We start from the raw sequence: 23,198 nt of genomic DNA, 5'->3' as shown, positions 1-23,198 counted from the left end.
CTGTTACATATTTACTATTGTTGGTGCAAGTGAGAGTTAGAGGGCTTTGAAATAAAGCATTTCAAACTGATGGGTCATCTTTAAAAGTAATTTAAAAGTTTCAGTAGAAATACCCTTTAAAAATATATTTTGAAGCTTGTATTATTCATATAAAAAGGTTTATAAAACACCAAGGAATGGAAATTGGCTTTTTAGACTCTAAAACAAGTCCAGATGAAAGGACCATAGAAAATAATCAACATTTGCATGACAAATAGCAGATAAAGCCACACGACTTAAATATTATGTGCCTCATATTCATGGGATGGGATTTTTCAAAAATGCCTGGGATACATGATGCAGGTTAATGCCTGCAGGTTAAAATCTGCAGCCTCACAGCAGATTTTCAGAAAAAAAATGAGAAGTTTGTAGAAACAAATATTGAAATAACTTCCTTGTGATGCTTTAACACCTAGAGGGACACATGAGATTCACTCTCTGTGTCAGATCCCAACTCAAAACACAGACCAGGTAACACCACATCATTTCTGCTGCTATTTAAAGGCTGGCAAAAACTTTTAGGAAAATTCCTTTCAACCTGTCCATTGAGGTGAGTCATTTGCTCCCTTCAAATTCACTTTCCTCAGGGCAGCCAAGTGCATAAGTATTTCTGGCACTGATGGAAATCATCATTTTTTTTCCCCAGATGGGAAGTACATTTACTCTCTAATGGGGAACTGAAACAACACTGTCACCATTCTGACTAACAGCAACACAGAACGAATAGGAAACACTTCAAGGGAAATATTTACAAAAATAGAACACACAGAAGACACAAGAAGCTTTCATATTATGCTTGAAAGTGATCCATCTCTTACCAACATTCACCAGTGGGAAGGGAGCCAAAATTAGTTGGATTAGGAAACACTTAAGAATTATTCATTAAGCTGCTCTTCATGCAGATAATGGCAACTCTAATTATGAACAGCATGTGTTTTATATGCAGAATCTATGTCCAGTAAAATAGGTGACAGCAAATCTTAGTGACATTTTTCCCAGGAATTAATGATTGAAACAATACTGACTGATGCTGGAAGTCTAAAATACAGAGTAATTTCTGTATCTACTGGTTGTTTTAGCATCACTTACTATCCCACTCACCTACTGCACAGCAATGTTGATGCAGAGCCTTTCAGGTTACTAACTGGGCACTTCAGATCTCCCAGATGAATGCTGTTACTGAAGACAGCTGATAAAAAGAAATTATTGATTTAAAGAAAAAAAATAAATCTCAATGCCTTGATTGCTCACGGCAAATAAAAAATACCCATTTACAGACATACAATGCAGGAAAAGGGCTGTACAAAGCAAAAAGTTACCACAAGTGCCATTTTTCTCTCCTCTTTTCATAGATCTCTCAAGTAGAGAAAAAAAAAAAAAAAAGCCCATGTAATGGGCTTGATTTTCAGTGCCATTTATTTCCAAATATGCATTCTGACAGTTGTGTCGTGCCAGTGAAGATGACCATTGGATCACCACTGAAACCCTTCTGTTTATACAGCTGGATCTGTTTACTGTACATAAGCATTACACAACACAGCAAATGTTTGTACAAAGGAAAAGTCACTCTGCTTCATGTCTGGCTGAAACCAGGACAGAATCATGGATGATATTCTACAGTCAAGGCGTTTAAATTCCAACATTTTATCTACCCCACGTTCGGTAAAAGGAAAACCTGTGTTTGGGTTTTGGCACTCTGGACTCTCTGGTTTCTGAAATCACAGATTTTAATGGGAACATAAAGTTGATACACAAAACAACATCTGAAAACAGCTAAACTGGATCATGACAGAAGCTTTGGTAGAACTGGATTATTTAGAATCACCATCACAACGCTCACAACGAATCACTCGGGATTTACGGCCCAACATTTGTAACAAACAAAAAAATTATCTTTCACCCTATCAGATTACAAATCAAGACAAAAGCAGTGATCTGTCTCGTCCACATAGAACACATGACCCACAGCCAGATCATTCTCCCAAACAGAGTGTTGCAAACACAACATTTTTATACTTCACCTGAACAAATTCCGATGACATTTTCCTTGTGTGGGTTCAATACCAGTAGAGTTTTAGACCAATACTGCTGTGCAAATGGTGTCTTCTCATGACTTTCAAGGTAACAGATTTATTTGGAGTTTTGTTGTGGCAGTGTCCTGTGCATGGCAGTGTATCCACTCTGGAGCTGAGAGGAGGACTCCAACCCACTAAACGTGACTGCAGACAAAAACTCTTTGCTTGAATTCAATCTAAAATCCTGTACAGTCAATTTTGAACTCATAAGAGGAATTATGATTGTACAAGAGTGTATGTTTTAACACTAGGAGGATGGAGATGATGGAAAGGAAATTGTGTCAGATGAATACTCTTGATTGCCATCAGTCTATACAGCTCATCTTGTATCAAGTTTATCTCCATTGTGCTAATAAAGGTAAGAGAAATTGAGACTAAGAAAACAAACTCTCTTCTCATTAAGACAATACACTTTACAAGACTTCAAATGTTGAATCTCAAGTCCTCTACTGAGTGACTTAGTGTTTGCTTCCAAACCAAGGTACAGGCCTTGTTGGTGCCTCCATCATCAACAAACTTCTCATTTGAGAGCAAGCTCAGTAATTTGGGAGCCTGTTCCCCCACCCCCCCTAACCCCCCACCCCCATTTTGTTTGTGCTTCCTGCTTAGATCAAGTGATCAGATGCTAACAGCCACTATAAAAGTAGCAGTTCAAGTACATTTTCCCATCCAAGAAAGCTGTAACACAGGATGGTTTGTCTAAAAACCAGTGAGAATGAAGCGTGAGGCCACTTGCAGTAAGAGGTTGCCCAATGGAACCATATGCAAAGTGGCAATCTAGAAAGGAGTACTGGAACTACAACTCTTATCCAGCTTGATATGTTTTTTGAAAGGGGTCATCACCAATTTTAGCCTTCAGCATGAATAACACACTTCAGAATCTACCAAGAAAAGGGTTTGCCAATTTCAAAGTTACTTGTTGGTCGTACAAAGAACGAGCCAGTGGACTTTCCATTCTTTGCTCCCCTCCTGAGTGCATTACCTTCCACAAAGAAAATTTTAGCTATCAAACTTGTCCATAAATTTTCCCGCTGAGTGTGAAACCATCCAGTTAGCATAAACACTATCATTTGCATATCTTGAAAACACAGAGTTAGTGCCATCGAATCTTGTGAGTGGAACGGGGCTCTCCTCAGGCCAGTTCGGGTATGACATGCCTAAAAATGAAAACAGATAATTTTTTCTGCACTGAAGAACCATAACTTCACGTGCAGACAGTAAGGCCCTTGGCAAAACTCCCTTCAAGATTTTAAGCCAGTCCACTGGATTTTGTCCCAAGTCAATTAATAGAAATGATGTTTCGAAATCCCTGAAGCACAAATGCAGTTGTAGGCAAAAATCCTGAGAAATAAAGTTCTCACTTGAGAAAAAATGCTGTGTGTGCACATGTGCATCATAAAAAGCTAAGAATTTTTCTTCTGATGAGCCTCCAACTTTCTGCAATTTGCTTTTATAACAACCATGTAGCAATATATTGCTTTGCAAGAGGAAGTTCTTGCTGTACAGGAAGTGCTCCAAGAATTAATAAACCTATTTGGGACAGGATCCAAAGTCCATTCCAATGACTGAGAGGATTTCCATTTACTTAAATGGGTGCCTTTCCTTTGGTTTCCGTGAGGTTTTGGGGACACTCTCACACCCTCACCAGAGATCCCCTGCTTAATTTCAGGAAATCTCAGGAGCACAACTGGGTGAAGCCCAACAAAGTCCTGAGCACTCTCGTGATTCAGCATTTAAACTTGCATCCCAGGCATGTAATTAATTATTTAAATGAGTCCCCATTTAGGCACAAGTGGTCACCAGAATGGAAGCAGAGTGCTTAGCACCATGTTGACCCAACTGTCCAACCATACCAGGGTCAAGATTTTCAAAAAGAGAAATAGAATCTGGCTGCTTATTAAGCATTCAGCATCTGCCATCAACCTCAGTGGCAACTTTTTTTTCTGTTACTGCATTCTTTTAACAATCTGGCCACTAAATACCCCAAAGTGAACATGAGCTGGGGGAACCTACTAAAGAAAATTACAGCTATGGTATAGATAATAAAAAAATTAGCCCCAAAGCCATGTATTCATGGCAACTTTTAAAAGATCCAACTTTTCAAAAGTCATACTGCTTGAAGAATGAAAAAATTACCTGTGAAGTTATTATCTAAAAACATGTAGAATATTTAATCAGGAGACAAAATATAGGAGTTTTGGCAAGAACCATTTTTACTGTCCATCTCACCATCACAAAATGAAAGCATATGTTCTTTTTAAAAACACTTGCTACATCATTCAATCAAGGTTTAGTACTGACATTTTCATACCAAATCAAAGGACGTGAAAACAGCTGAGTGTATTTCAAAATGCTCATTGCTAATTCAGTTTTCAAGGGACTTTACATCTTGGCTTAGTCTGTATATAATACTTATATACAGGACTTCTACCTTCTGTATATAATACTCTGGTTTTATTCTATTATACATTAAATAGACATATTTCAGCTTATGGATTCAGAATGTATTAACAGCAGCTGAATTTGAGAAATGATAAATGAAAAATGTTGCAGATGGGTCCTATCATAAAGCTCTGGCCAAAGACACTATTTAAGAAACAACATAAAAAGTCTATTGCTTAAATTAAGAGGTGCAGAATCTAACATACTTCAAATGTTCATAGCCCCCCCCCAAACAGGACAGTTTAATTACATACTCATTAGCATTTTATATTTCCCCTGAGAATGCTTCCCTGATAGTTTTTTTTCTTTGACTGTATGATATCTAGTAATTTTACTTATTTTCACATCCTTTTAAGAAATGTTTATTTTAAACACAGCTGCAAAATGACTAAGGGACAATCCTGATGGAAACTTTGACATTTACCAAAAGAAAAAAAAAAAACAAAACTGGAAAAAAAAAACCAAACCAAAAAAAAAACCAAACCCAAAAGAAGCTTCCAAGCAAATTTTGACTGGCTTGATTCAGACAAGAAACACTGTAATTGGGTTACAGAGTCAGAACAGTGCAGAAGAAAAATTTTTTTTTGTTTTTTTGTGTTGCTAGAATCTAGTAAATGCATGTGAAATTCTACCATAGAGTTTGTTTTCAATCCATGTGGAAGGGAGGGTTCGAGGGAGGGGAGCATTATTACAGTCCACGAGTGGTGTTTCCTCTTCTGAGAGCCCATCATCATAAAGTAAGGAATCAGAAGGTGTGGAAGCTGCAAGATCTAAGTAGTCCTAAGAAGTGAACACAAAAAAAAAGATGGGTTAATGCACCTGGAAGTGGTGCTGGTTGTGTCTAAAGGCTAAAGATCATAGAGTCATAGAATTGGCTGGGTTGGAAGGGACCTCAGAGATCAAGTCCAACCCTTGATCCACTACTGCCACGGTTCCCAGCCCATGGCACTGAGTGCCACATCCAGTCTCTTTTTAAGTATCTTCAGGGATGGAGAATCCACTACTTCCCTGGGCAGCCCATTCCAATGTCTGATCACTCTCTCCCTAAAGAAATTCTTTCTAATATCCAACCTAAACCTCCCCTGGCACAACTTGAGACCGTGCCCTCTTGTCTTGCTGAGAGTTGCCTGGGAAAAGAGCCCAACCCCCTCCCTGGCTCCAACCTCCTTTCAGGGAGTTGTAGAGAGTGATGAGGTCTCCCCTGAGCCTCCTCTTCTCCAGCCTCAACACCCCCAGCTCCCTCAGCCCTTCCTCACAGGAATTCTGCTGGATCCCTTCACAGCCTCCTTGCTCTTCTCTGGACCTGCTCCAGCACCTCAGTCTCCTTCCTGAACTGAGAGGCCCAAAACTGGACACAGGACTCAAGCTGTGGCCTCACCAGCGCTGAGTACAGGGACAGAATCCCTTCTCTGGACCTTCTGGCCATGCTGTTCCTGATCCAGGCCAGGATGCCATTGGCCTTCTTGGCCACCTGGGCACACTGCTGGCTCATGGTCAGCTTCCTGTCAATCCAGACTCCCAGGTCCCTTTCTGCCACTGTGTGCTCAGCCTGGAGCTCCCCATGGGGTTGTTGTGGCCAAAGTGCAGGACCCGGCACTTGGCCGTGTTGAACCTCATCCCGTTGGAATCAGCCCAACTCTCCAGTCTGTCCAGGTCCCTCTGCAAAGCCCTCCTGCCTTCCAGCTGATCCACACTCCCCCCAACTTAGTGTCATCTGTGTGAATTTGCTGATTATGGACTCAATCCCCTCATCTAAATCAGCAATGAAGATATTAAACAGAACTGGGCCCAGCACTGATCCCTGGGGAACACCACTGGTGACCGGCCGCCAACTGGATGCAGCACCGTTCAGGACCACTCTCTGGGCCCAGCCCTCCAGCATCTGTTTTCTTCTAAAAGATGCATCTGTTTTCTTCTAAAACAAGCAATTATAGTCCTCACATTTATCTTTTGACCAAAAAACTGACCAGAATTGTTCCCACTTGTTTATCAGTCCTTTTATTTGCACCCAATGTAAATGTCCTCACACTCTCAGATCTGATACTGGTCACTGTATTTCCTCTGGTTTTCACTTGTAACTGTCCCCCTTCCCACAACCATTTTATAAATATAGCAACTTGGAATTGCTGTTTTATTCCTAAGCACCCATTATGTTCAAAGCAAATCTATACAGGATTAGAATAGTTTTAAAGTAACTCTGAATGATGGAATCCTACAGCTTTTGTATGACTGCTTCTATCATCATGTAACTAAATAAGATTCAAGGAAATACTGCATTCTTCTAGTTCTTCCTTTGGGTATTTATTCAGGGGTGTAATTTAGGAGTAACTTTTCACAGGATTTTTTTTTTTTAATTTTTATTTAAGGAAGCTAGATGAAGTATAACTCATCTGCACTTAAGGATGAAGTCACCAAAGCCACCACATGAAGTAGTGCTGCTTTCAAAAAACTGGATCCATTTGGAAGAAACTAGATATTTAAATGCCTCCAAATTTGATGAAAAGCAAAATTCTTTTATTTTACTCCTGTATATTCAAACGTGGATGATCACCAAAACTTTTCCCACACTTACCCTACTCTTCACCATCATTTTCTCTAGTTCCTTGCTGATCTCAGCAAATGTTGGTCTTTTATCAAGTTCTTGCTTCCAGCAGCGCAACATCAGGTTGTACCTGTGACCCACCACCAGGTGGGAAAGAAAATAAGTGAAATATTGTTAGAAGTGGATTCACTGCTCAAAAAATTATAGAACTTAAGTTGAACCATGGCATGAAGGCCACCCAGAAGTACATCAGCCTTTTTTGGTGTGTGCTCTTGAACCAACAACTGACATCTGCAAGAACCAGCTTTGATTTTCTTGAGTCTTGATGACTTGAAAGGATGATGCATTTGCTGTCCTTGAAGGACTGAAATCTTTGGTTTCTTTATTTTCACTTTCTCAAAGGACCACCTCATGTGTACCTCAGGTTTCTAATTGATTCTGTTTGCCTGAGACTTGGAAGAAATTTATTTATCACTACTGATGTGCATCTCAACCTGAAAAACTCTGCTGTTATCTATCTCAGAAAATGGAATTTTATTCTTCAGTTGTTTGAGTTTCAGTAAATTTTTGTTCAAAGTGAAACCTAACCTAAAAATACTTACACGAACTTAATTACGATTACTACTACCATTAGTAATTTGGTGATTCTCACTCTTTGGAAACAAAAGGAAAAAGAGCTGAAGTTTTACAGCTGAGTGACTCTCACACAGGTGTTGGCCAAGTTCCAGACATGTTAAATCTCCAACCTGTGTCATTCATGCTATTTTTCTAGCTCAAGTTTTTTCAGGACTAAGTGATCTGGTCACAAGAGTACACTAATTGTGGAAATAGATGGCTAAAAGAACTACAGCAAGCTACTGAAAAATACTGCATTTTCTGCCCTCATCTGTGATCTCCCTCTTACTTGACTGGATAAAGGAGAGAATGCAATTTAAGAAGAACAGTCCTTAAACTGGGCTCTCAGAGGCTGTCAGAAAAATCCTGAGTAAACCAGAAGAAATCTAAACCAGTCAGAAAACCATGTCAGGCCTTGGATTAAAAAAAAAAAAACCCCAGACATGGTCAGCAAGCCTAACTTAATAATTATCAGTGATGTATGTTTGAGAAATGAAATCTTGATCTCTGCAGAGATGAAACAAAAATTAAATATTTAGTATTTGCTAGAGGATATTTGCCAGCAACACTTGTAAACTTCTATCCTGTCCTAAATTTAGAAACTCATAATGTTTTTTTTCTCTGTATATGGTGTTAAAAAAATTGAAGTTATGTTATTTCTACTGCATCTTCTCAGCCTGGATAGAGCCAAAGTATCTTTCAATATGAAGAAAAGAGATGTCATAGTGATTGTAGTCTGGTAACTTCCTAAAAAAAACCTTACCATGACCAATTTGCAGGCTGAACATAAAGCCATGCTTCATCCTCAAATGCCAAAAGAACCACAGAGAGGATATTTCACACTGAGAGTGTTTTAATAAATCAGCCAATAAAATAGGAACTATCTCAAAAAACGGGAAAAAAAGGAAATTGCCATGGGCTTCTCAAACCACAGAAAAAGTCTCTTCTAGGGGATAGATTTCTGGGTCCTTTCACCAAGATGATGCCAGGACAACCAGCAGACAGTGACTGTGGCTGGAACATCTATCTAACTTGCAGAAAAGTCCTCAAATGTTTCCTTGAATATTTCAGCTACCATTGCATTTTATGAAATTCCTCACCTTCCTCCACCTTCAAAAGTTTTGAATATTCAGACTCTCTGAATTATTTGGAAAGTTTTTTCTCTGACATCCTACAAATATTTTTGGATGTAGCTGCAAGCATTCAGTTGACAGTTCTTTTCCTGAACTTTACTAATTTCCCTACAATCATCTGAGCACTCCATACGTTGATTACACCTCTGAGATACACAGAAAAGTCTTTTTGTGGCATTTATTCAAACATTTTTTTTTAAAGGTGTGTTTATCCAAGAGACGTTTGATGAAGCCAATCAGATGAAGAGCTACTTACATTTCTTCACTGCAGTTTTCTGGTCTCTCCATTCTATAGCCTGTTTTTAGGAGGTTAAAGAGTCTTTCAGGAGCAATACCTGGGTAGGGATTGCCTCCCAAGGTTACAATCTCCCACAGCAGGACTCCAAATGACCATCTGGAAAAGACAAAATATTCCAGTGCTTCAGGAATTAATTTTCTTCTTAGAGTTGAGGAAAGAACAGGAAAGAAATGACTAAAATGTAGTTTAACGTAGAACAAAAGACAGAAGAAGCTGTTTTCTGAAAGGAGCAGAAGAAATGGTGGTGTTTCCAACCTACTTTATTGAGGAGCTCAAGCAAAAAGAGATTGCTCAGCAGGTTGCTAATATTTAGATAGATTAAAGTAGTGCATTTTGGAGGGTGGGCCAGGAGAAAAGAGGCAAAAATGCTTTTTTTTTCCTTAGTGGATGGTTTTTTTGAGACACAAAGAATGTACAAATGACTCTGTATTTGCTCAGCTGACCAAACTGCCAAAATTTGGATGTTCAAAATTAAGGAAATTAGCCAGCACTGTTTCACTCAAAGGAGACACTCAATGGGATGCACCTGGAAACAAAATTACAGACAATTTATGACAAATGTTAGCTGTTGTTCTTTCATTGTCCAGTAATTTCTGTGCAAACTCTATTTTTAAGATGATTTTAGGAAGTGTTACACACCTCAACCAAACAGCAGAGCCTAATTCTTTTGCAAATTCCACCTTAGGAGCCACAAACCTTCCCTCCTGTCTCTAAAATGTGATAAACAGAGGTGGATTGAACAATGGTAAACCCAAAAGTCCAGCAATCAAACTTCCAAAATGGGCAGAGAATCCAAAGTGAATCTCATGTTGTGATTTTTCTCCCTGATGCCATCCATGGAATGAATTTTTAATCACTCTGCACAGTCTTGAAAGCTGATGAATATTTACAGATTTGCATATACTTTATTAATGTATCTCCTTATACTCTCTTCAAAGCCATTTCTGCTCTGCCATCAAGTTATAATTCTGTCAGTGATTAATTCAAATCCACTTTGTAGTGTGGCACAGGTTTTATTTTTAAAAACCACCTCTTCTGCTTAAGAGAAATTTTATAGAATATGGAAGGAAGGATCAGATGATTAGTTTCTTAATTAAAGTTGTTTAGTAAATGGGCATATTGGCATAGAATGCTGCAGTGCTTTCAAAACATTATACAAATTAGGTACTGTGGGAGGAAAAATGGAAGATAAGAAATGTTGCATTGTGCTGTGTTTATTGTTGAACAAAAATGTGATCAGAAAAAGGCAGGATAAAATAAATATGTGAAGAGGAAGACATTAGGTTGGCTTTCCACTGATGTCAGTGACCTTTGCAGCATAAAGGGATTTTGTAAATGCTGGCCAGTGGTACTGCTATTAAGCACTGCTAACCACTAACTATAGAGAAAGGCTTCAGAAGGAAGAAGAGGCTGGAAAACAGAAGTAGAACATCAGAAAAAAAGAGCATATTGAGATGGTTGTGGAGTATATTAATCATAGAATCACAGAATTGGCTGGGTTGGAAGGGACCTCAGAGATCATCGAGTCCAACCCTTGAACCACCGTTGCGGTTCCCAGCCCATGGCACTGAGTGCCACATCCAGTCTCTTTTTAAATATCTCCAGACACGGAGAATCCACTACTACCCTGGGCAGCCCATTCCAATGCCTGATCACCCTCTCCCTAAAGAAATTCTTTCTAATATCCAACCTAAACTTCCCCTGGCACAACTTGAGACCCTGCCCTTTTGTCTTGCTGAGAGTTGCCTGGGAAAAGAGCCCAACCCCCCCCTGGCTCCAACCTCCTTTCAGGTAGTTGTAGAGAGTGATGAGGTCTCCCCTGAGCCTCCTCTTCTCCACCCTCAACACCCCCAGCTCCCTCAGCCCTTCCTCACAGGAATTCTGCTGGATCCCTTCACAGCCTCCTTGCTCTTCTCTGGACCTGCTCCAGCACCTCAATCTCCTTCCTGAACTGAGAGGCCCAGAACTGGACACAGTACTCGAGGTGTGGCCTCACCAGCGCTGAGTACAGGGACAGAATCCCTTCTCTGGACCTGCTGGCCACACTGTTCCTGATCCAGGCCAGGATGCCATTGGCCTTCTTGGCCACCTGGGCACACTGCTGGCTCATGTTCAGCTTCCTGTCAATCCAGACTCCCAGGTCCCTTTCTGCCAGGTCCCTTTCCCTGGAGCTCCCCATGGGGTTGTTGTGGCCAAAGTGCAGGACCCGGCACTTGGCCGTGTTGAACCTCATCCCGTTGGAATCAGCTCAGCTCTCCAGTCTGTCCAGGTCCCTCTGCAGAGCCCTCCTGCCTTCCAGCTGAAATACATTCCAGCTAAATACATTCACCCAAAATATAACTGTGTTACCACGACCAATAATATCCATAAAATAATGTTTTCAGTGAGTGTAATTATCTATATGTTTTATTCTGCTGGGATTTAATGAAAACACTGCTTTCATCAGATTCTCTTCCAAGGGAAAGCTGGAGGGCAACAAGATGCTACCTAGCAGAAAAGCAGGCATAGGTATTGCTGCTTTCATAGCCCTGTAGAGGTTTTCTCCTAAATAAATAATACTTAGTTTTGCAGTATCTGCCTGGTGAGTAGTCACAAGCATCATCCAGAGAGAGGGAAATTCAAGTATCTGATTCCAGGTTAAACTTATACAAACACTCCTCTGCCTGGCTCCTTGCTTATCAGGTGTTATAAGAGCTTATCTGGTTGCTTTGTCACCTCACCAGCACAGGCAGGGAAGGAGCAGAACCATCTTCAGGATTTCTGCTTCCCTCATCATGCAAATTAACTTGCATCTTGGCACCAGAACAGGACTATTCCCCAAAGTTCTGAGCTGACTGTCATGAAAATTAATTGGAGTTTTGTCAGTGATTTCAGTAGGAGTGAGGCCAGGAATTAAATGCTTTTTCCCTTTTTCCCACTCCTTCTCTTAGCTGCCAGCCAAACGTTCCAGGCAAGTGATGAACACGAACTGGGAAGTTTGTATATGGCTGTTACCTTCACCAAAGACCAACTATTTGTGCCTATATATTCAAAGGCAACCATGTCATAAAGCCAGATCCAACCCTTGTGGATTTCAGCAGTAATTATGTACCTCTGATAAACTTTTCTTTAGCTTTAATTCCACAACAAAACCTTCCATATTCATAGCAGGCTGTGTTCCTCATGTCTCTACAGCTTTGGCTACTATGTACCTTGCTGTGATTCTTCCCTTATCTCCTTAAACAAACACCCCAACCATAAAGAACAGAAGAATTTACACTTACACATCACTTTGTGTTGTATAGATATGATCAAACAGGGACTCTATGGCCATCCATTTGACAGGTATTCGGCCCTAGGAGGAAAAAAAAGCAACAAGGCAATTACTGGTCAGACAATTAAATTTCTAAGTGGAAACTCAAAACTGTAAAGGATACTTCATCCATATTCAATGGATTGGAGGAGTTAGCATTTCATAAGAAAACAGAGTTTTTCAAACCACCCATTCGTTTCACGCCACACACTTCAGTAATCTAATTACCTACAATAAGATATTGTGGTTTTTCTTCAAGCAAAAAGCTTCATCCAAAGTGTCAGATAAAAACATCAACGTGTGTGTCTGCCTCCCCACTGCTTTTGGGAAATGTGAAAATGCAAAAATGCAAATGTGATGGGGAATGATAAGGAAAGAGGAAGAGCCATCTCATTTGTATCAGGGATGATGCATAAATGGACACATTTAGATGTTAGGACACTTCTGGTTTCAGAACTCGACCTGGTTACTCAATTGAATCTACAATTTGCTACTTTCCACTGGCAGAAATTAACTGATAAAATCTGAGAAATCTGCCTCAGATATTCATGGAAATCTAGCTTTCAAAATTTCTGAGGTGTTTCATAACTTTCACAAAACCTCTAACATTCACATGCCTCACTACTTGTTCTCACAAAACTCATACACATATGGAAACGTTTCAGTAGATTTGAAACTTATCCTTCCTTTCAATTTTTCTTTTCCCTGCTTCCTGATGCAATCAGACACCTGTGTGTTAGGCTCTGAATAATAGTGTGGCAGCAAACATCTCAGAAGTAAAGAGAAAACACCTCACCAAATAATATGAAACTGCATTTCTGCGAGTGCATTTTTCTTAAAATAGAGAGGAATCTGGCAATCAATCTAAAATACATCCATCAGAAGACAGATAAACGAAGACAGAAAAGCCATTTATATATAATCATGGCTTCCAAAAGGATTTTTTTTCTTCAAAACTTAATGTGACTTAGGAAACTTCCCCACAAACTGGCCTGAAAACCCAGGGAAAGCTAAACTGAAAATTCACAGTATTTATGGGCATCCTCATGAAATATTCACTTGCAAAAAAATCTGCTGGCAACTCTTACAGGTTGAGTCATAGAGGGAACTGAAGCAACACCACTCATCTTAGGTAAGAGGCAACAGAAATTAATGTGTTAATATGTGTTAATGAACATCAGTCTGGTCCTGGGGACTGACTTGTAGAAGTTCTGCTGGTGCCAATGACAGGGGGATGCAAAGAGGCAGCAAGCAGGACTTGGTTTGAATCACAGAATCCTAGGGGTTGGAAGGGACCTCGAAAGATCATCTAGTCCAACCCCCCCTGCCAGAGCAGGGCCACCTAGAGCACTTCGCATAGGAACGTGTCCAGGCGGGTTTTGAATGTCTCCAGTGAAGGAGACTCCACGACCCCCCTGGGCAGCCTGTTCCAGGGCTCTGTCACCCTTACAGGAAAACAATTTTTTCCGGATATTCAACTTGAACCTCCTATGCTCCAATTTACACCCATTACCCCTTGTCCTATCACTGGTCACCACTGAGAAGAGCCTAACTCCATCTCCCTGACACTCACCCCTTACATATTTGAAAACATTGATAAGGTCACCCCTCAGTCTCCTTTTCTCCAAACTAAAGAGACCCAGCTCCCTCAGCCAATGTTTGCAACATTTGGCAGTGTTTTTTTAAGAATAAATAAATGGCAAGCCTGAACTTATTTTCTCAGTCTCAGTGTTATCAAGCCCAAGAGTTTTTTTCCAGGGAATTAGTGATGTGACTCAACAACTTGTCTCTCCATCAGTTTTCCTTTGCACAGTCCCAGAGGTGGAATGTTGCTGCATGCTGAATCCTGCTGTGAGCAGCCTGAACTCTTATCTAGGCACCTGATAATAATTTACTGTGGCAGGCAAAATGGAATTGCTTTAAATAACCTCTGGCATGTAGCATTAGGTCCTAGTCTACCCACACCTGTGATGTCCCATCTTGATAAAGATTTGGTACCTTTCAAACATTCCTAAGTGTTTGTGGGAGGCCTTTTCTTCCAGGCTTCTGCATGGATGTAGTAATTCCTGAAATCTTTATAGAAATTTCATTTTTTTCAGCTCCTGAGGATTATTTTTGTTTGTTTGTTTATGCATTTCAGTATAAATAGGAAAAAAACCCAGAGGAAAAACGATGGCTTTTTTTGTTTGTGTTTTCAAGCAGTGTGATGTGGGACTGGATGAAAGATTTTTTCATTTTAAAAATGGCCTGCCCTCTACCTGTGAAAAGGTTAATGGCTAAAAGCTCCAGCCACAAAAAAGGTGTCACTTTTCTGTAGTCCCATTAACACAACACATATGACTCATAAGCATCCTCTGTGAGCTCTCTGACATTAAGGAAAAGAAATAATTTATTACAGACTATCTGACACAGTGCTTTTAAAAACCTGCAGATCTCATGTTGCTCCTTATATAATGGCTTTTAAAATAATTTTCTTTAAATTAAATTTCTAATTTTGAAAAGAATTCCCATTGTATCTTGTCCTGTCACTGGGCTACACATAGATGAGCCTGGTTCTCTTGGCTTTATTCCCTCCCATAGGTATTTATACACATCAATAAGATCCCCCTGAGCCCCTTTTTCTCCAGGCTAAACAAATGCAGCTCTATCAGCCTCTCCTTGCATGTCAGATGCTCTGAGGCCTTAATGATCATAATGACCTTTCTTTTGCTTTTATTAAATTTTATATATTAGAAATGAATTGGTTTGGTAGATCAGACGACAAAAAGAGGTTGAGGAGGTAATGGTGACCTAAATATGATTTAAAAAAAAATACTTAAAACATAGAATATTTTAAACAATTATAAACCATACTGTCCCACTGATCATGCCCACAGTTTTGCCTCATCCTCATTTTTATTTCTTTAAATTAGAGAGTTATTCTAATAAATAAAAAAATAGCTATTATCTTTTTCTTCCGTGCTCAGGTCCTGCAGTATAAATTCATTTTCTTGCTTAGGTAATAATTGCCACTACTGCTTACAATATGCACTGTACCTTACTCCTCTTGACATACGAATCTTCTTCATAGACATCACGGGAGAGCCCAAAATCAGAAATCTTCATTTTGCGCCCTTCTGCCACCAGGACGTTTCTGGCTGCTAAGTCACGATGGACAAGCTTTTGGAAGAAACCAACAATTAGTTTTTTATCCTCCCTGTGGAGAAACCAAGTGCTGACATCCCATCCATCACCAGGACATGCTCAGACCAAGACTGCACCTCCCTACCTTCATTTCTGCCAGGTACTGCATGCCGCGGGATATCTGCCAGGCGAAGGATATCAGGTCCCCCATGGTTAGGGCTCTCTCATCAGGGTTATCCAAGTAACTGGAATTCCTGTTGCCATCACTACCCACATAGCTTGGTCCTACTTTTCGACTTTCCCTGAGGAAACTCCGTAAGGAGCCGTATTTTGCATATTCCACAATTAAATACAGCGGGCCTGAAACAAACCGACACACTCGTTAAGTCAGCAATTAGCAGGTAACCAGCTTCATTTTTTTTTTTTTCAAGAAAGTCTCTTCTAGTCAGCATGTTGTCTTGAGCAGGCAGGGGCTCCAAACACCCCTGTCCTATCTGGAAATAGCCCTGAATCAGCTATGGGATCATAGAATATTTTGAGCCTCCATCCTCAATGCAAAGTGAGCGAGTTTCACCCTAAATCAAAGCAGCACTCAGGTTTTTGCCTATATTCCCTTATCAAGATAATTTGACTCTTAAAAAGACACAGCCTCCTTACAAGTTAGACCTAAATCCAGCCTAACTTGGAGAAACTTTAAAACAAATGTTAAAATCAAAATACTTTTCAGGAGTGTGTGATACTAAGCTCATAGATCATCTCCTAATTCCGGTGTTGTATATAAGGTACCTTTTCAGGGCACTTAGAAACAATTCTGACATTTCAGTCCATTAGTTTCTCCTCCCCATTACCCACATGAATAATCTCCACTCAGTGCTTTTAATGCTGAATACATCTGTCTGCTGTATCAAAGCCCTCCCACCCCATATTAACTTGCTCTTTATTAAAAGCTTGTGACTCAGAAACAATTCACTTCCTTTGGGATGAAAAAAATCCATTGTACTGAGAAGAAAAAAAAAAAAAAAGTCCCACCCAGTAGTTCATTTTATTACTAAGACTCAGAGATGACTCAGTCCTGAATTATATTCCTTGGATACAACTAAAAGCACCACTTGCAACAGAGTTGGGTGGGCAGGGAACACAGAGCTTTGCCATAGGTGGCATCAGGCACGTGGGGATTTTAGGCTGCAAAATCACAGATGCAAAAGGAAGAGGACATTGCCATGCAACTTCATTTAACAAGAAGAGGAATTATTCACATCAATCCCTATTCCTGTGCACTACAGTGAAAATGTGTTTCATTTGCAGTTAGTAATAGAGGTGTCTGAAAATTTTTCCCCTTGAAATGGACCTTTCAATGACTGTGGCTTTAAGCAAACTTTTCACAACAAGAGGGAGACAGCAGTTCTGAGACAAAGAACTGAGTATGAATCTAAGTATCCAGCTATGTTTTAAACAAAATAATCTGCAGTTGTCTTTTTTGTTGTTGCTGTTTTGTCCTTTTTTCTCAAAGGGAGATCTCACTCCCTGGTCTCAAAGCATTCTTCCTGACTAACTAATAACAACAATAATGAAAACCCCATTAAAATTTAAACATAACTCATATTTGAAAACATTAATTGAGCAAAAAATAATATAAAAATATAGATCAATTGAAGGAACATTGGTAGTAAATTGGTTAAATTCAAAATGTTTTCAAAATGAGAATGTGTATTGAAGAAAACCACAGGACAAATGTTTAATTGCATTGAATTAGCATTTCCCCTTCCCTTCATACATTATTTTTCTTGTATTTCTCTCATGGTTTTTTTTCAACCAGCAGCAAATTTAAAAGCTGGTCAGCAATTATAAAGCAAGGGTCCAGACCCATTAACAAACTGCTCTTCATTTCCTTGCTTAATGTTTGCATCTCAATACCAAGGTTCTCATATTTACCATCTTGACTGCAGGCTCCATAAAGTTTGATGACATGAGGATGGTTCACCTGCTTCAAAAGGTTGAACTCTGAAAGCAGATCTCTCAGCTCACTCTGGGAAGCATTTTCTGCAGAAATTATCCAAACAGAGACTTGTGGTTAGGAAAGAATTACTCCAGAGTTGTCTGTGTAGCAGGACATCAACCATATCCCCTAGAGCTAGCTAGAGGTTGGAAAACCCTGTACTTCCCCACAGGAGAGAAATTTCCCCATCTCTACTGTCTTGTAGTAATTCAAATTAGAACTAAGTGGATGGGACTGCTGCTTTTCTGGCTTGGTAACCTGTTTGAATCATCCCACTGCACTGATACATATGACTACAGAAAGTGCAGGTCAGCCAAAAATCAGGTCCCAAGTCCATAATGTCTTGAAGATGTCATTAAATCATCACTAGAACCTTTCTAGTATTCTAAAGCAAATTTTTAAGGTTGAATCAGGGTTCAGAAACATATGGAAGCCAAGATTTTTGTTATTCAAACAAAAAGACTTGCTCAGTTAACTCCCATGATCCAGCCCTCCTCCTCCTAAATACGCTTTCTGATGGAATAAACATCCACTGATCCCCTGGTTTACACTTGTAGCACCATTTCAGAAGCTAAGCATACAGTTCAGACTGATTCTGGAGGGAGACAGGTATGCAGACTTCACTGAGGTCAGTGGGAGTCATATGACAATATAAATCCCCTAAAGGCATTCTTACACTTTCAAGAATGTTGGTTTTGCAGCATTTTTATGACTTGCAAACTTAACTCTTAGAATTCACCTGGGCCTGAAGGAGGAGATTTTGCATCCTACAAATAACACAGGTCAGAGATGTACCTTTTCCTACCTCATCCTTAATCTCTCTGATACACAGGATTTGCCTGGCTAGTTCCTATAGGGTGATACTACAGGGCAGTGTTATTAGATAACCACTTAAAATACACACCCTGGTCATGATAAATTTTTATTTCATTCTACCATATGTTTATTTTGGTACTTCATGTTTTTATCTGCCTTATTTGATAGTTTAAACCTCCACTCAGACCTAAGAGTCTGGTACCCCAGGGAGTGAAAGTCTCTCACTACTGATAGGGACTACAAACAATATACATTTATGGAAACCAAACCAGAACAATACCAGCTTAATGCCTGTGAGAAAAGTCCTGGTTTTCTAGCTCTGGAACTGTGTAGGCATGTGCAAGAGCAGAGCAAAGGTCCCTATGTGGCATGGCTGCTTGCCTGCTGGAAAAACTCATTTGATAGAGCACAAATTGAGACAATTAGCTACAAAGCTTTATGCCTCTTATTTTCACAATTTATGAATAATATCTATTTACATATTGGTTCATGTTTTCACCTTTAATTTTATTGTCATGGGGTTATTTGTACCATATAGGAGGTCAGATGTAATTCATATGAGAAAAGCAATAATACTGGGCTGAAAAAATCATCCCTCTGTTTCTTTAAACATCCATCCATCCATCCATCCATCCATCCAAGACTCTTTTGGCTCAGCTAATTGCTCACTGCTCCTTGTTCTCTACCCAGCTGATAACAACCAGCTGAGAAAAGTAGGGAGAGTCCTACCCTGGTCTGTTCCTAACCACAGATGGTGCCATCTGCACAGCTCAGACAGGAGACAGCTTTTATGCAACAAGCAGGAGGAGGCTTTCTCCATTAACAGACTGGCATACACAGCATTTCTTTTTAAAGATCAGGCAGTACAGAGTCCCTGATACTGAGACAAATTAACCCCTTTGCAGCTGTCATAGGGAAAGAATGGGTGATGCTCCAGGACAACTACCCTTGATGCTTTCTGACAGCATTACAAAGATCAGAGTGGACTAATGCAATGTTTCTTATACTTCAGTTGTCACAGTGAAGTTAAACTGGTGACAAAAGAGAAATATTTGCAGAATGATGTATGTTCTCCACAGTCAAGTTGGAAAATGAAATTTTGGGTGACTACCTGCAGTGCAATTGACATTGCAAACAGACTCATCACAGCCTCAAGTATTACTGGAAATGTCAGATCAATTTATTGAAATGAGGTGCTGAAAATAAAGTTACTCACTCACATTGTCAGTTCTGCCAGCTCTTTCCTTCTTAATAGCTAGGAAAAGCTGAAAAATATCTGCCATTAAAAGCTGCTGTGTCTTGGAATCTTAGCTCTGTCACATGTTGATGAAAATGTGCTAGAAAATCAGTGACAGTAGTTGCACAAATAAATATTACTAAGACTGTTGCAGTGGTAATGATGTACAGGTATTTATTTGAGTAGTGTGTGTAATGGTTGACACCAATCTTCACTTCTGAAAGGACTTAGTTCCTAGATTTCCTCCATATAACCAATTCTCCACTGATTCTCTTGCACTGCAGACATGCACTTCATGGTGCATTTATTTCCTTGGTAAAATGATGGGGTATGCAGTACCTTTGCCCTCAAGCAGGCACAGATGTGCTTGTTTATGTTGTTTTTTTCTAAAAAACCAACCTTGTGTGTAACAAATAGTAATAAGGAGTACAACATTTTCCTACTATTTTTTTCTTAGAAGTTACAGTGAGTGGTTGAGGTCATTTAGTTACAGCTCAGCTAAAGGAATCTGCCTGCATCCCTAATTTTTGAAGGTGGTTTGCCCTCTTTGTCTCCTATATTCCTAGGTTCCTGATACACAGGGACCACATGCACACATCAATTAGTACACAAGATGTTAGAGAAGGACACAGTTTTCTTTTTATCTCTGTTTCAACAGATTTAAGAATTTTCACTGATCTCTTTTACTATAATTGCACTTTTCATGAAATCAACAGAAACTTGACATTAGAAATGTGAAATTTGTGCTCATATATCTAACAGTAAACATGGAAAAAGCCATGCATTACAAGAGCTTTCACCTGAAATGTGAATTATTAGTTATTAGAATTATTATTAGAGGCTTTCTACTTTGAAGACCAAGCAAAAATATTAATTTCCTCATGTTTTTCTTTCAGTAAAATTTTTTTTTCTAAATAGGAAAGAAGTCAGCATACTTGGGGCTGAAAACTACTGAGCAGAGATGAGGACAGGAAGTCAAGGTCTCAATTTATAATCTCAGGATTATCAAATTAAAATTTTTTCTTCCCCTAGCTTTGAAGTTTTAGTGAAAACTTTAGATAGCACTGGACTATTCAAGCCAGTCTGGCAGAGCTAAAAAACAGATCAGAAAGTATAGAAGATGGAAGTCTCAATCAGGAAAGTAACTTAATAGGTCTATTATGTCTCTTGACATATTATAATAGGTTTTATTTGAAAATCTTTAGCAAAGAAAATGAAGTATAGTAAAAAAAAAATATCTGAAAGCTTTAAAAAGCCCTTGAAATATTTCCATCAATGCCAAACAAATTAAATACATTGTTTATGTTAATCAGAAGCTCCTTCCACATCATGAGTTATTTGGATCAAAGAGATACCAGCTCTCAAATTAGGAAAACTTGACAGAATTTATCACAATGCTGGGAAAAATGGAAGCAGTGATTTTAGCTGCCCTTTTATTTTAATGCTAGCCCCTCTTAAGATCCTTCCAAAGATTAAAACAACGAGTTTTCAACTAAGTTCAGACCCAGCTATGAATGTACCTTTTAGCATCTTCACTGCCACAGTGGTATAGCCAGCTCTCCCCTTGAGGCGGAACGCTGTTGCCTTGACAACCTTTCCAAATTCTCCTTCTCCAAGAGTCTTCCCCAGAACCAGGTTTTTCCGAGGGAATTCCCACTTTGGATCTTCCTGGAGGAGAGAAAAGGAACCTTGTAAGATGAAGCAAGAAAGGAGTTCAGTCAAACACCTGAAGCATTGGTGTTCTTGTGCAGCGTTCAACGTTTGGTTGCTCTTTTCATCAGTATCAGTGTATTCCTATCAAAGTTTCTGAATCTCTAATTATTTTGCAAGTATTTTTCCATTACCTTGAAATCATGTCCTTCAAAACAAGCTGTACAGGTAGCCTATGGATAATGGATTACAGTTACAGGTCTGGGGAATCAGATACAAATGAAAGACAAAGTGATAGAGGATAAATGCTTACTCAGAGTAACTGTGAATGTGACCTTGGACTTCACAGAGAAGTACATCAGTTTTACTCATGGAAAAAGGCTTTCCCCTAAGAGTTCATCAAAGACAACAATCCTTCTCTTATAAATTAGCACTATTAAGCCTTCTGGTTGCAAAATGATGACAGATATACAAAACAGACAAAAAATTTAGAGCAAATGAAGCTCCAGGTCTGTGAAGACCTCAGTATCTAATATCCAAAAGAGATCTGATGTTGCCACATGTCCTATAAAGCAACAACATTTCTCTGCCATGTGGGTCCTTGAAAGCACACCAGCTGGCAGGCATCCTGGATAATATGTGATTAAAAATAGAAAAAAATAGATTAAAAGCATGATTGTATGACTGCACAAAAATCCTTAAGGTTTGGGCTCAACTCACACCTGCAGCCTGGTTTGTTTTAAACTGTTGTGTTATGTGGCTCATCACAGAGACTACAAACCCACGGATGAGTGGTATTTAATTGGACATAGTGAAACCATTTATTGTTAAATGTAGAGTGGCATTTAGAAAAAAAACAACAGCTCAAATTAGGCCCAAGATGTTACATCATATTAAAACACAGAAAAAACAGAAGAATATTTGGTTTATCCAGTTACTCATGAAGTACCTTCAATTCCCTGGCTGTGTTTGAGTGACCATAAGGTTTGGGCCCAACTCACACCTTCAGCCTGGTTTGTTTTAAACTTCTCTTTGTTGTGTTACTGTGCATCACTACAGAGACTACAAACCCACTGATGAGTGGTATTTAATTGGAGAAAGTAAAACCACATTATTGTTAAATGTAGAGTGGCATTTAGAAAAAAAACATTGGCTTAAATTAGCCCCAAGGTGTTATATCATATTAAAACACAGGAAAAGCAGAAAAATATTTGGTTTAGCCATAGAATCATAGAATTGGCTGGGTTGGAAGGGACCTCAGAGATCATCGAGTCCAACCCTTGAACCACCATTGTGGTTGCTAGACCATGGCACTGAGTGCCACATCCAGTCTCTTTTTAAATATCTCCAGGGATGGAGAATCCACTACTTCCCTGGGCAGCCCATTCCAATGTCTGATCACCCTCTCCGTAAAGAAATTCTTTCTAATATCCAACCTAAACCTCCCCTGGCACAACTTGAGACCCTGCCCTCTTGTCTTGCTGAGAGTTGCCTGGGAAAAGAGCCCAACATCCCCCTGGCTCCAACCTCCTTTCAGGTAGTTGTAGAGAGTGATGAGGTCTCCCCTGAGCCTCCTCTTCTCCAGGCTGAACACCCCCAGCTCCCTCAGCCTCTCCTCATAGGGTCTGTGCTCGAGTCCCTTCACCAGCCTGGTTGCCCTCCTTTGGACCTGCTCCAGCACCTCAATATCCTTCCTAAATTTACTGAGGGGCCCAGAACTGGACACAGGACTCGAGGTGTGGCCTCATTAGCGCTGAGTACAGGGGCCGAATCACTTCCCTGGACCTGCTGGCGACGCTGTTCCGGATACAGGCCAGGATACTCCCAGTTACTCATGAAGTGTCTTCAGTTCCCTGGCTGTGTTTGAGTGACCTGGGTGTTTCTACTAACACTGCATTCCTGTTCCATTTTCGGTGTGAATAAACAACTTTTTTTAGGAA

The 23,198-nt window shown here is 39.7% G+C and overlaps 1 protein-coding gene across 1 annotated transcript in view; it reads right to left on the bottom strand.

Annotated features, from left to right (window-relative positions):
* Window positions 1–3,064: 3,064 nt before the first annotated feature.
* RET (ret proto-oncogene) overlaps window positions 3,065–23,198 on the bottom strand; it is a 79,829-nt gene continuing 59,695 nt past the window's right edge. Inside the window, exons 12-20 of the mRNA XM_030453226.1 lie at window positions 21,129–21,276; window positions 17,492–17,599; window positions 15,705–15,919; window positions 15,473–15,595; window positions 12,408–12,478; window positions 9,103–9,240; window positions 7,129–7,228; window positions 5,189–5,336; window positions 3,065–3,271 (exon numbers count right to left, since the gene is read on the bottom strand). Coding sequence (XP_030309086.1) covers window positions 3,114–3,271; window positions 5,189–5,336; window positions 7,129–7,228; window positions 9,103–9,240; window positions 12,408–12,478; window positions 15,473–15,595; window positions 15,705–15,919; window positions 17,492–17,599; window positions 21,129–21,276 — 1,209 coding nt within the window. The 3' untranslated portion in view covers window positions 3,065–3,113. The remainder of the gene's footprint in view (window positions 3,272–5,188; window positions 5,337–7,128; window positions 7,229–9,102; window positions 9,241–12,407; window positions 12,479–15,472; window positions 15,596–15,704; window positions 15,920–17,491; window positions 17,600–21,128; window positions 21,277–23,198) is intronic.

Source organism: Calypte anna, chromosome 6 (genome assembly GCF_003957555.1).
Source record: "Calypte anna isolate BGI_N300 chromosome 6, bCalAnn1_v1.p, whole genome shotgun sequence".
Taxonomy (NCBI): domain Eukaryota; kingdom Metazoa; phylum Chordata; class Aves; order Apodiformes; family Trochilidae; genus Calypte; species Calypte anna.
Note: the sequence above shows the minus strand (reverse complement) of the source record. Positions and strands in the feature narration are given on the sequence as shown.